Raw genomic sequence first — 14,156 nt, 5'->3', positions numbered from 1 at the left:
GAATAATTGCTCTTCCCACCAGGGTAACAAAGGGGCTGTTGCTGTGAGGTTTTTGTTCCATAACACTACATTTTGTATTGTCAATTCCCATCTGGCTGCTCATGTGGAAGACTTCGAACGTCGAAATCAGGATTATAAAGACATCTGTTCCCGAATGACTTTCTTGGTCCCAAATCAGGGTCATCTAAACATCATGAAGCATGAGTAAGTATCTAGCTCTTCTTTAGCTTCCTAGGAGCATGATGGGATCAATTGGAAAGCTTACTGTAAAGGATGAGGTGATATCATTTGACAAGAAGAGGGGAGTACCATCTCCTAGGATCATAGGCTTAGATCTGGAAAGAACCTTAGAGGTCATAGAATCATAAATCTAGAGCTGAAAGGGCCAGGATTTGAACCCAGAGGCCCTGACTCTGTTCCCAGCATTTTACAGAGCTTCGGGATAGTTGCAAGGGAGCAGGTGCTTATTGTTCATCGGACCTCAGAAAGGAATGCAGAAGAGGTCCGTTGGCAGGCATCATTGGGAGATTTTGTTCCAGGAATGGAGAGACTGAGTGAAATCTTAGGGGTGGGGATTTGAAAGGGATAGAAATCAATCATTTTGAAATAAATGTGGGGGCAGCTAGGTGGCACAGTGGATAGAGCACCAGCCCTCAAGTCAGGAGGATCTGAGTTCAAATCCGGCCTCAGACCAAACACTTGACACTTACTAGCTGTGTGACCCTGGGCAAGTTGCTTAACTCCAATTGCCTTTAAAAAAAAAAGAAGAAAGAAAGTAAATATGGAGGATTTTTTTTGTTTGTTTGTCTGTTTTTTTGATATGGAGGATTTTTAAGATGTCGGGTAGGGAGTGAGGGGGAAGGGAATGTGAATGGTTAATATAGCTCAGGGCTTAATATATAGGTGAAGGTTAGTGATAGAAGTCAGTTGGGAGTGGATTGTAAGTGGTAGAACAATTAGGAGATGAAAAGTTGCATGTGACTGAAATGTAATTAAGGAAATTAGGGGATATGAGGTGAGTTGAGTAGCTAATTGAGCCATCAGATGAACCAGGATACAGAGATCTGGGAATATCAGGATCAACATCAGATGAACAGATTGGGAGAATCATAGGTAAGGATAATGATTGTATTTGTTCATATCCAGACTGGGCCAATGATGGGAATTCAGACTGAATTCCAAAGTGGTAAAGACCAGAGCCTCAGAATTTAGAGTCCTTTGATCTTTTTTCTGGATTCTCTCCATTTGAAGACACAGTTTAAATTAGCAAAATGCCCCTTCGTACTGTGTGACCATAGGCAAATCACTTGGGCTCTCTGGGCCTCAGCTCTAAAATAAAGACTAAATGGTCGCAAAGGTCCCTTCTACCTTAGAGGTTATTCTAAATAACCACTTGGAGGTGGAATTTGAGGCAGAGAATAGATGAGAGAATGCCCTTTGAAGTGTGCCTCTCTAACATTCATGTGCGGATACTTTCAGGAGCCCCATGGGGTTCCCATCACAGCAGCACATTTGGGGACCTATTGTGAAGGTCAGAAGCCACACGAGCATGGCAGACCACTATCTCCCATGCCAAGAGTGGGATACCCAGGCACAATGTGGCAGTGAAAAGTCACAGCCCTAGAGTTAGATTGGGCCTTGGAAATAGGAGCCCCCACCTCTGGAGAGCCCTGGCACTGCTCATCCTGCTGCAGGGAGAGCTCTTGTAGCAGACTTCCGGTTTCCCCTTTGCTGAGGGCCTGGCAAAAGTCTGAAATGGTCCAAGAAATACATTTCACTTTTAGTCTAACCCCTTGGCTTCTGAATCTCTTGCACGTCTCCTGGATTCTTTGCCCCACCAGATTTGGGCTGGGAGAGAGGGGGGTGGTGGTATATGGGAGTAGAATTAGGGGTGGCAGGGAGGGTTCTGCTTTCCTAGTAATTTTGTAGCTCTTTGTCTTTGTGGGGTGGGGATTTTTGCCCTCTATGGGGATTTGCAAGGCAGGCCTCTCTAGCTTGGGCCAGAAGATGCTAGATGAATTACGTAGTATCAGCAGCCTGCCCTCCTTCCATTAGGTGCCCTTAGGGAATGGTTTTGGCCAAGGAGTATTCAGCTTTCTGCTTGAGCTTGGCTGTTCATTCTTGGTTTTTCTCTTCTGTTTGTCTTTTCCCCCAGTGTCGTCATCTGGTTGGGAGATTTGAACTACAGACTCTGCATGCCTGATGCCAACGAAGTAAAAACACTTATTAACAGGAACGAACTTCAGAAGCTCTTGAAGTTGGACCAGGTGAGTAAATGGCCCCCATTACCATTCCATAGCCATTTTCTGAGGTCAGTTTTAGGGTGGTGGGAGAGAAGAGAGTGACTAATGAGGAGAAGGCCTGGTGGCTTTCCAAGCTGGGGAAGTGAGTGGAGGGCCTGTTCTGGGAGCCCTGGACTTGGGAAGAGTATGTGCAATCGTTGTGAGAACAGCTTCGTGTCCAGTCGTTCAGCACGTATGGATTGTGGCCCCACCCCCAGCTCTATGCTTACACATTGGATGCTGGGGAATGCATTGCCTTAAGGATTAGATAACATCTCTCATCCCAAGGAGTTTCTGTTCTAGTAGGGAGCCAAAACAGACACCCAGTACAATAGAAATTAGACAAGTGATGGGCCAGAGGACAGGGAGGGCTAATTGGGAAGAGCTTCCCGGAAGAGGCAGACCTTGAGCCCAGATTTAAAGAAGAGGGTGAGGTGTGGTTGGACTGTGGAAGGAGGCAAGACTGTTCCATGATGATTTAGCAGGCTGAAGGAAGAGCCAAGTGTGCTGACTGGTGGGGAGTACAGAAGAAGAGTTTGCCTAGGCCCAGATGATGGAGGCTGGTGTGCTGTGGGAAATTAGAGCAAGCCAGTAAAGGGTGGGAGCGCTGGAGAGATGTGAAGACTTTGAAATTGATTTTGAAATTTTTCTGTAAAACTCAATTTTGAGGAAGCTTGACATTTATTCTTTTTTTCAGTGGCAATGAATTTGTCTTCAAGTTCCAAATGTGACTTGAGGATTTCTCAGTGAGATAATCTTTGTCAAAAAGTGCTTAGCTCAGTGCCTAGCACATAGTAGATATGATATAAATGCTTATTTAACCCCTTTTCCCTTAGAGGGGGAGCACACACAGTTGGAATTTCCCAGTGTGGTATTGTGAGAAGGGACAAACTTAGGAGTCAGGACACCTGGCTTTGGAGCTGAGCTTGGCCCTAGCTTGTCGGGAAGCTTTGAGCATGTCACTTAATTCAATTCAACAGATGTTTATTAAGGGCTCAATGCATGTGAGGTGCCTGGGATCCCAGAACAAAAACCAGTCTGTCCTCAAGGCACTTCCATTTTACAGGGGGAGTCACCATGTAAGCAGATAGCTCTGTCTTATCAGAGGTGAGCTAAGGGTTCTAAGAGTTAAGGAACTTGTCCATTCCAGGCATGGGAAACAGACTCTGCAGAGACAGAAACAACAAGTTTAGGGGAAAGTAAGCAAGCTAGTTTGACTGAAAGCTAGAATATGTAGGAAATAGGTCTGGAAAGGGAGGCTGGAGCCACATTGTGAAGGGCCACATGAGGAATGAATGCCAATATGAGGAGTTTGTATTTTATCCTAGGGGAATAGTGAGCCATTGAAGTTTCCTGTGCATGGGTGTAACATAGTGAAACCTTTGCTTTAGGAAAATTAATTTGGCACCTGTTTGGAGGATGGCCTGGAGCAGGTATGGGGTGGGGGTGGGGGGGAAACCTGAGGCAGAGAGAACAACTAGGATGCTGTTGTAATAGTCCAGAAGTGATAAGAACCCCGAATCAAGATGGCGGCTGTGAGCATAGAAAAAAGGGACAGATGTTTCAGAGATAGAATTGAAAAGATTTGGCAGCTGATTTGATAAGAGGCTAAGGGACAGAACACAGTCAGGGACTGTGCTAAAGCCGTGAACCTGGTGACTGGGAGAATGGTAGTGCCCTCAACAGAAATGGGGATGTTTGGAGAAGGGATGGGTTCAAGGGGCAAAAATCATGACGTGTCCATTTTGGACATGTTGCTTTTGAGGTGCCACTGATGTGACACCCAAGGGAGATGTCCAGCTGGCAGTTGGTGATATAGGAATAGAGTCCAGTGGAAAGATTAGGACTGGAGCTGTCAGTTTGAGAGTAGTCAGCATGGAATAGAGTCAATGAGATTTCTGAGAGAGAGAAGACTCCAAATAGAGCCTTGAGGGACCAGAAGATTAGGAGGAGAACCAAGAAAGAACAACATCACCAAAACTTGGGGAGGGTAATCAGTAGTGTCAGATGCTCCAGAAAGGTCAAGAAAGCAAGCGATGAGGGAGGAGAGGCCACTAAAAGTGATGGTGTTAGAAGCCAGATGGCAAGGAGTTGGAAAATGAGGCAGTGCGGGCGACTGTTTGTAGAATTTGGGCTCTGAAAGGGCAGGGAGATAGGACGATAGCTTGAGGAGGGATAGGAAGGTCAAATCAACTTTTTTTGTTTTATTTTTTTTATTTTTCTTTTTTTAGGCAATTGGGGTTAAGTGCCTTGCCCAGGGTCACACAGCTAGTAAGTGTCAAGTGTTTGGTCTGAGGCCGGATTTGAACTCAAGTCCTCCTTCAGGGCCAGTGCTCTATCCACTGCACCACCTAGGTGCCCCTCAAATAAAGTTTTTAAATAATGGGGAGAGACCCTGGCAGGTTTGAAGATAATAAGGCAGGAGCTAGCTCATAAGGAGAAATTGAAAATGAGAAAGAGGAGATGATTGATGGGGCCAAGTCCTAGATGAATAGGGGGAAAGGACCAAAGATACAAGTAGAAGCCTTCTACTTGGCGAGCAGAAGGGCTACCTCTTCCTTAGCCATGGGAAGAAAGGAGGAGAGAATGGGGGGGGAGTTCAGAGCGGTTTTGAGATATATGAAGAAGATGGAACTTAGGACAGATGGGCTCTGTTTTTGTTTTTGTTTTTATTCAGTAAATTGGAGTTTAGGTCTTTTGCTGGAGTGCGGTGGTGTTAAAAGTCTTGAGGAGAGAAGAGAAGGTTTGGAACAGCCACTGTGGGGCTAGGTCAATGAGGGAAGAATAAACAGATTGGAGGGGCAACAGTGAGAGCACAGTTGATATTGTTAGAGCATCATTTCAGTTGTGTCCAACTCTCCGCGACCCCATTTGCAGTTTTCTTGGCAGTGATACTAGAGTGGTTTGCTATTTTCTTCTCCAGCTCATTTTATAGCTGAGGAAACTGAGGTAAACAGGGTTAAGTGACTTGCCTCGGGTCACACCAGCTAGTAAGTGTCTGAGGCCAGATTTAAACTGAGGTCTTGCTGACTCCAGGCCCAATGCTTCATCTACTGCAGCATCACAACATCAATTTGTAGGTATCAGAATTTTATAGAATAGGAAACTGAGGCCCAGAGAGGGGTAGTGATTTTTCTCAAGGTCAAACAGCTCAGTGGAGAAGTAGGATTTGATCACTAGGTCTCTGACTGAAAACTGCTGCTCCTTTTCTACCATACCACACCATGCTGCTTCCCAGGGGACCTAGACAACATTTATGAGGTCCAGGTTAGGAGAACATTCATACCGCTGTGAAATGTATCTCCTTTTCACACTGCTGGCAGGAGGCCACTAGGTGGTGCAGTGGATAGCGCCTCCAGCCTTGGAGTCAGGAGGAGCTGAGTTCAAATTTGGCCTTAGACACTTGACACTAGCTGTGTGACCCTGGGCAAGTCATTTAACCCCAATTGCCTCACCAAAAAAACAGAAACACTGCTGGCACATCTACTCCTCAGTCCTTAATTCTGAAATTGATTCCTTGACTAGGAGCCCCCATTTGTATTTGAGTGAATTACTTCTGATCCTGAATAGGAGTGGAGAAGGTGAATGGGGTGCTGGTAATCAGAAGTATGAGCAACAATAGTACACAGGGTTAAGGGCAGAAGACAGGGTACAACTGAATCGGTTATCAACAGGATTGAGACTTCAAAGGAAGGAAAGTCAGGCCAGAGTTGTGCCTAGAAATTGGTGAGGAATGTAAGCTCATTATGAATAGGGATCATTTCATTCTTTGTATTTCTATCCCCGGAGCTTAGAAAGTCCCCAAGAGTTTATTAAGCACTTACTATGTACCAGGCACTATGCTAAGCACTGGGGTTACAAAGAAAGGCAGAAATAATCCCTTTTGTCAGGGAGCTCACAGTCTAGTGGGGAGACAGTGCAAATGCCTATGTACAAACAAGCTGCATGGAGGATAAATTGGGGATAATCAACAGCGGGGAAGGTGCAGTTAAGGGGTATGGGGCAAGGCTTCATGTAGAAGGTGAGATTTTGGCTCACAGCTGAAGAAAGCCAGGAAAGGCAGGAAGTAGAGATGAGGAGGGGGATCAGGATGGCCTTCTTGAAGAAGGTGGGATTTAGGTGAGACTGGAAGGAAGCCAGGAAACCAGGCTGAAGAGACAAGGGAGGGAGAGTATTTCAGGCATGGGAGACAGCTGGTGAAAAGGTACGGAGTCAGAAGATGGACTGTCTTGTTGGAGGAAGAGCAGAAGAGGTCAGTGTCACTGCATCATAGAATATGCAGAGGGAGTGGGGTATAAGAAGGCTGTAGAGGTAGGAAGAGGCCAAGTTATAAAGGGATCGAAAAGGCAGAGGATTTTATCTGAAGGGGATAGGTGCCATGGTCAGACCTGTGCTTTAGGAAGATCACTTTTGGCAGCTAAGTGGAGGATGGTCCAGAGTAGGGAGGGATGCTAACTGGAAAGCGCTGGAAATAGTCCAGGAGCCAAGTGATGAAGGCCTGCCCTAAGGATGGTAGTAGTGTCAGAGGAGAGAAGGAAGGATGGAGGGGAGGTAGGACTTGACACTAAGATGTGAGAGTCAAAGATGGCAGCTAGGTGGCACAGTGGGTGGAGCTCCAGCCTTGGAGTCAGGAGGACCTGAGTTCAAATCTGGCCTCAGACACTTGATACTTACTAGCCATGTGACCCTGGGCAAGTCACTTAACCCCAATTGCCTCACCAAAAAAAAAAAAGATGGCATCTAGATCAGCTTGGGTGATTTGGAAGATCAAAGTTGGGCAGAGGGGGAGGATTTGGGGAAAAAGATAATGAGTTCCATTTTAGACATGTTGAGGTTACTTATGGGACATCCAGTGTGAGATGGCCAATAGGCAGTTGGAAGTGAAAGACTGGAAGTCAGGCGAGAGGTTAGGGCCGTATAAATAGATCTGAATCATTTGCATAGAGATGATAATTGAATGCATGGGAACTGATGAGACACCGAGTAAGAAGGTTTAGAGGTAGAATATAAACGGACTGAGGACAGACCTTTGGGATACCCACAGGCAGAAGATCCAATAAAGGAGACTAAGGAGAGTAGTCATACAGGTAAGAGGAGAACTAGGAAACCCTAGAGAGAAAAGAGTGTGCGAGAGAAGAGGGTGGTTGGCATTGTCAGAGCCAGGCAGAGAAGTCAAGAAGCATGAGGACTGAAGAAAGACCCATTTGATTGGGCAGTTAAAAGGTCATCAGTGGCTTTGGCGAAGGCAGTTTCAGTTGAATGATAAGGTAAGAAGCCAGACCACAGAAAGTTTAGAAGAGAATGAGGGAAGAGGAAGTAGAGGCACTAATTGTAAGATGGAGAATGCTAGCTAGTAGCGATGGACAGATCGCTAGTGAGGGGAAACATGGGGGTGTTTGTCGGCAGGAGGGAAGTAGCTAGTAAGCCAGGGGAGATTGAAGAGAGTGGGGATAATAAGGAGTGAAGGAGGAGAAGTTGGGAGGAAGACTTGTGAGTGACATGAGATGAGGAGGGGAAAAGAGGGAGCCATCAGTGAATGGTATCAAGTAGGAGATGGAGTTCTCGGCTTAGAGGCACATGGTAAAAACTTTTAAAATATGTGGTGATTGATTGAATAGAGATAAGAGGGTTGGAGGAAAAGCTATAAAGTGAGGGAATTGGGCTAGATTAAGCCCCTTACAGGCTCAAAACATTCTCTGATTCTCTGAATCCCTGTCCCTTAAAAGTGCATAGACTTCCCTTGTCAACTTCTACCTTCACATTTGTGTTAGGGTTAATTCTAGGACTGATTATCCATGTCCTCCCCCTTTCTTTTCTTTCTTCTGCGGCTTAGTTCATCTTTTAGTCATTTTGCTCTCTTAAGAAAAGAGAGTAAAGTTCAGACTAATCAATTTTGCTACTTGGATATCACCATGGTAAAAATAGTTGATTGAGGAGGAACTTGAAATTCAGCCTTGTCCCTAGAGGTAAAAATGATTGGTGGAAGCCAGAGGTTTAATTTTTCCATTTTTTCCTTGACCCCCATTAGCTCAGAGAGATGGCTGGATGCTACTAATGAGCCTCTTACCTGGAATGAGATGGGAGCTGTTGATTCGAAAGATGGAAAACTAATTGTCTTTGTTTCAGAGAGCTTTGGGGCCTGTGGAAATGGATACTTAAAAACTAGGAGAGGGTAGTGATTAACTTGGTGATAGTATATACTAAGATAATGCTTCTTTCCATCTCTAGCTAAATATTCAACGTTCTCACAAGAGAGCATTTGCTGACTTTACAGAAGGTGAAATTCGGTTTATGCCCACCTACAAGTTTGACCCGAAAACAGACAGATGGGATTCCAGGTAAAGCAGGAGCCACCTCCTAGAATAACTGCCTTTGAAACATGCTGAATCCCTCCATAGAGTGCCAGTGGTGAAAAGAATATTATGTGTAAAAAAATAAAAGAAATTTAAAGAAAAAAAGAAAAGGGGGATAGGTAGGTAACGCAGTGGGATAGAGCACCGGCCCTGGAGTCAGGAGGTCCTGAGTTCAAATCTGGTCTCAGACACCTGACACATACTAGCTGTGTGACCTTGGGCAAGTCATTTACCCCCAATTGCCTTGCTCAAAAAAAAAAATATATATATATATATATATAATATCCGAGCAGTTTTTGTTGGGGCATAATTGGGTTTTTAAGGCCTGGTGTTAAATAATAGATGTCCTCAAGGGCAGAAGTGAGGAAGAAACCATTATTTCTGTTGGTGACATTGGGAAAGCTGAATCCATGCCTCCAGTCCTTGTTTAATCCCTTCTCGTAGTTTAATACCACCAAAGATGTGCTTCGATTTGTTACCTTCTTATTCATCTGCTACCACCAACACCACTCCTGCTGCCCTTCTGGATTTTTCTCAAACTGCTTCTCTGATAGAGAATCACTGTTCTGAGGGTTGGGGTGGGTTTCAGAGTGGGGAAGGAGTGATAGCTGTGAGGATCCCAGAACAGTGAAAGGGAGAGGCATTCGGGTGATCAAAGGACGATGGAAGCCTTCCTTAGGAGGCTCCCATCTTTTAATCCCTCAAGAATTTGGTTCCTCTCTAGGCAGGTTCCTACCACCTGTCTTCTTCCTTCTAAGCCTTTGTTGTTCACCATTTCCTGTCTGGCTGAACCCAGAATCCTCAGGTAGAAGTGATGGGCAGGCACCTAGGCGTGCGTGGCTTTTTAAAGTAAGAATTGGTGCAATGATTCTGCCACTAGTATCGAACTGCACAGATGCAAACCCCTGAGGTGCTTTCAACAGATCTTGTCTTTGCACTTTGTTGTTTCTGTATACATGGTCTGTAGCTACCTTCAGCATCCTGGCCAAAGGTTTCCCTCTCCTCTCAGTAGATGGATGAACTGGGTCTCTTCCCTGGCCCTTCGCTTCAAGCAAAGTTACATATTCTTATATATGTTTGACACCTCTAAGTTTGTATTCGATTATGAGAAGATAGAAGTCATAAAAGTCATGAAAACTTACTTCTCAGTTTTATATCCCAAATTTGGAGACAGTTAAGGGGCAAGTAAGTCCCTGTTACTAAGAATGGTATGTTGGCCAGGCTTCCCCTTCTAGGGAAACAAGGGCTTGAGGCATGATTAGTTGTCTGGGATGAACAGCTCCCTTCTGTTCTGCTGCCAACATAGTACACGAGCAGGAGAAGGCTAGGGTTGTGCTCAAGGGTATGTCACTATTGTGACCCCCCACAGCACCTGTCTTGGTGTCCCAAGGCAGAAGGGATGTCAGGCTGGATAGACCATTCGGCTCACCGAGTCCGGTGTTGATGCGCTCATTCTTTTATTTGCAGTGGGAAATGTCGTACTCCAGCATGGTGTGACCGAATCCTTTGGAGAGGGACTAATGTTAATCAGCTCCGCTACTGGAGTCACATGGAGCTTAAAACCAGTGACCACAAACCTGTCAGTTCTCTCTTCCTCATTGGGGTAAGTGCATATTTGGGCACTTTTTTTTCACCAAGCATTTATGAAGCGTCTTCCTTTGTTCGTAGAGCACTAATCAGGATCGGAAATAATTTGTTCAAATACAGATGGGGCTCCCAGTTAAGTAATCAATTTCAGAATTAAGGAATGAGGAGTAAATGTGTTAGCAGTGTTAAAAGGAGATATATTTCATAGTGGTATGAATGTTCTCCTAACCTGGACCTCATAAATATTGTCTAGGTCTCCTGGGAAGAAGCATGGTGTGGTATGGTAGAAGGGGAGGGGCAGATTTTTAGTTGGAGGCCTAGGGATCAAATATTACTTCTCCACTCAGCTGTTTGATGTTGAGAAAAATCATTAACCTTCTCTGGACCTCAGTTTCCCATTCTGTAAAATGCTGAGGGTTGAACAAGGGCAGAGATTCTTGATTTGGGGTCTTTGAAGTTGTTTTCTCTATGATTTTGATCAACGTATTTCGGTAGAATTGGTTTCCTTTGTAATCGTGTGTATTTTGTTTTATACATTGACAAACATGATTCTGAGAAGGGGTCCATGGGTCTTGCCAGACTGACCAAGGGGTCCAGCACACTAATAAGAACCTCTGAATTTGATGAGCTCGAGGGTCCCTTTTAGCTATAAGTCTTATGACCTTGTGACTTCAGTGAAACAGGGCTCCTTCTCTCCCCCACCCCTGCCCCCCAGTAGTCTCAGTCTTTTGTAATTCGTATTCAGAAGTTAGAAGTTTTCAAAGGCCTGTGAGAACTCTCACATTTCAACACCTCCAGAGGGCACGGGAAACCTGCCTCTGTCATATGGGTCATTTCTAGTTAGCCAAGACCCTCCCAAGGGTATGGGTCTGGTCTGGGACAAAGCCCCATTGGGAGACCCAGCTCGGTCTGGTACAGAGGCCCCCTGCAGGATGGGTCACACAGAAATAAGGAGATAATGTTTCTACCTTCTGTATAGTGCTTTAAAGTTTATGAAGTACTTTCACATACATTATCCCATTTGATTTTCATAGCTCTATGAGGTAGGCAGGACATATGTAAGTAAATGAGGAAATTTGAGGTTCAGAGAGATTAAGTGCTTTACCCAAGGTCATATGACCACTTTGTGGTTAAACCAGGGCACAAACTCAGGTCTTCTGACTCCTAATCCAGAGGCCTTTTTACTACACAGTGGTGATGTTATATGCAAGCCATGTTGCCCTGGAAATTTGAGCTCAATCCTAGAGGAAAATATGCAAAGAAATGTATCTAGACCTTGCACCCCTGCCGTCTTCTTTGTAGACTGGTTTGGCACTGGGCTAGGTTCATGGATGTGACTTGGAAACATATGTGTATGTGAGGAGTCCTGTACCAAACCAAGTTTACATAACGAGCCTTGGGTGGATCTGAACCTGGGTCAGAATCAGAATTTGGCATGTTGTGGGGTGACATCTCCTCCGCATTTTGACATTACAAAGTATGGCGCCTCGAGTGCATAGCATGTGTCCAAGTGACTGCCTGCCTACAAATTAGCTTGAGGTTCAGGACATTCTGTTACCTTTTGATATGCAGAAAATTATGGTGGACAGCACACAAGAATCATTCTTATATTTTGTAATGCTTTAAGGTCCCCCAACTCTTCTAAGTAAAAAGCACTTTGGGGGGGGGTTGGTTTCTTTTCTTAGACGAGAAAACTGTAAAAGACTCAAATCGTCTGCTTTTCAAATTAAAAACAAACATAGAAGTTACAAATATTTTTCAATGTTGTACTTTCGGCCAGTTCAAATGGGCTTTCCTAGGCCATGAAAGACAGGGAGAAGAGGCATGAAAGAAAAAGGAAGAGCAGAAGCACTGAAAAGGAAACAGACATATCTCACCTGCCCAGCCCATGGTCCCTCTCTGGCTTCCTGCTTCCTGCTCGCTCTTTTTTATCTCTGCCTACTTTCAATACCATGATCATTAACTCTAGCTGAGAAGTTGGTCTAGAGTAACCATCGGTTTAAGTACTTTCCTCACAACAGTTCAGGGAGATAATTGTTATGTATAAGTGTTATTCCCATTTCACAGAGGAAGAAACTGAGGCTCAAGAGATTGATTGACTTCCTCAGCTATTGAGTGTTGGAGCTAGGAGTCAGGTGTAGGTCTCCTGATTGCAACCGTGATCTTCTGAAGACAGAACCTGGGGAGTGTTAATTCTCATATTCTCCTGAAGGCATCCCTTGGTGCCCTTGGTTAGAGACAGAGCACTGGACTAGAAGAGCATTCAGCTGACCCTGTGTGGTATTCACTCCCTTGCATACTATTCTGTAGCCAGTCTTCTGCCCCTTGGTCTTTTTTTAGTGTCTCATTACTCTGTTCCAAGTTGTTTGTCCTCATTTCACATTTCTCACCTGTCAGATGTTACAAACTTGACCTTGTTAACCATCCAGTTTTTGAGAAGTACCTTTTCCCCCTACAATAGGCTCTTTGAATTTGCCAGTCAGTCATCCTGGGGAGGGATTTTGTTTGGGAGGGTGGAGGAAGGTTGTTTTTTAATACCTCATACTTTTGATAGAAATGTGTGTTGGGCTATTAATATGGTGTTTTAAAATAGACTCTAGGCCTCTTGTGAGATACTGACTTCGAAAATTCCACCCTAATACCTTACTTTCCTAACACCTACCTGTATTTTGCCATATTTTCCTTTTTCTAAAATGGAATTAGTGAGGAAATTCTTTTTTTTTCTCCCTTACCTGGATGTTGAATTTAATAATGCTCTGATCCCTCCTACCACAGAGATCTACCAAAGGATAAAAAGGTTTTCCTTTCACAGAGTAACACCTCCATCTGCAAAGCTGTCAGACTGTTAGTGCAGAAGACCTCAAGACGACGCATCTTGGTGGTTGTAGAAATGAATGGCATTTAGTAGAGAGAAGAAGGAATGCCCAAGAGATAATTAGTAGTTACAAACTTCTTGCAGGCCAGAGAAAATGAACCGAAGGGCTGAAGCCTTCCCAGCCCCTCCTCGAAGCAGTTCTAGTTTGTTAGGAAGGACTCCTAGGACTCTCAGTCCTGGGCCCAAGGTGCTGTGTGCTTTCAGGCACATTGCTTAACCTTTCTTGTGGCTATTTCTTTATCTATAAAATAGGCGCAATGTTCTTTGCCCTTGCTATCTTGCAGGGTTGTTGTGTGAACAAAAAGAGGTTACATGTATTGGAAAAAGTATGAGGGGCTCTAATTAAAACGCTTCTTCAGCACTTCAGAGATGCATGATTTAGTCCCTCTACTGCTGCCAGATGGCACCCCCTCAGTAGCTTCGATGGTCTTCCAGAAATGCTGTGACCTGAGCCTAGAGCTCAATGAAGTTGGCCTTAATAGGTTATTACACGATGGGTGCTAGTGAAGAAACATATTACAATGGTGTCTTGTTGGAATTGAAGTCTCCTAACTCCTAAATCAGACATATCTAGGGATAATACTACTTTTTAAATGCAATTTCAGAAACATTTATTAAGAACCTACTACATGGCAGGCACTAGCACAAAAACCAAACTGTCTGCCCTCCAGTAACTTGTATTCTACTGAAGGTATAACCTCTAGACAGCTGAGGAAACACAAAAGTCATATTTGGGGCTTGGGAGGGGGCAAGAAAGGCCTTGGGTAGGAGGCACACTACCTGAGCTGAACCTTGAAAGGGGATTCCGAGAGGACGAGAGACAGTGTTCCAGCCTGTGTCAAGGTACCAAAGTGGGAAAAGCAATGCAGAGTTTGGAGTAGCCCGCGTTGGCTGACCTAGCTCCACTTCTGTGAAGTACTCAACTTCAGTGGGAAACCATCCTGCTCATTTAAGTAGCTGCCATGATTTTACTGTTCTTCCACTGGCACGTTTGCTTTAGAGCCTACCAAAGCCACCGACCTCTTTTGGCCACTGGTTAATGTGAAGTTGTTATTCAAC

At 44.6% G+C, this 14,156-nt stretch overlaps 1 protein-coding gene across 1 annotated transcript in view; it reads left to right on the top strand.

Moving 5' to 3' along the window:
• Window positions 1–14,156, top strand: part of OCRL (OCRL inositol polyphosphate-5-phosphatase) — a 56,713-nt gene that overhangs the window by 25,657 nt on the left and 16,900 nt on the right. Inside the window, 4 exon segments of the mRNA XM_078147782.1 lie at window positions 23–204; window positions 2,156–2,267; window positions 8,511–8,620; window positions 10,103–10,238. Coding sequence (XP_078003908.1) covers window positions 23–204; window positions 2,156–2,267; window positions 8,511–8,620; window positions 10,103–10,238 — 540 coding nt within the window.

The sequence above is a fragment of the Phascolarctos cinereus genome, unplaced genomic scaffold (genome assembly GCF_003287225.1).
Source record: "Phascolarctos cinereus isolate Bilbo 61053 unplaced genomic scaffold, phaCin_HiC Scaffold_8;HRSCAF=390, whole genome shotgun sequence".
In the NCBI taxonomy this organism is placed as follows: domain Eukaryota; kingdom Metazoa; phylum Chordata; class Mammalia; order Diprotodontia; family Phascolarctidae; genus Phascolarctos; species Phascolarctos cinereus.
This window is presented reverse-complemented; position numbering and strand designations above follow the sequence as displayed.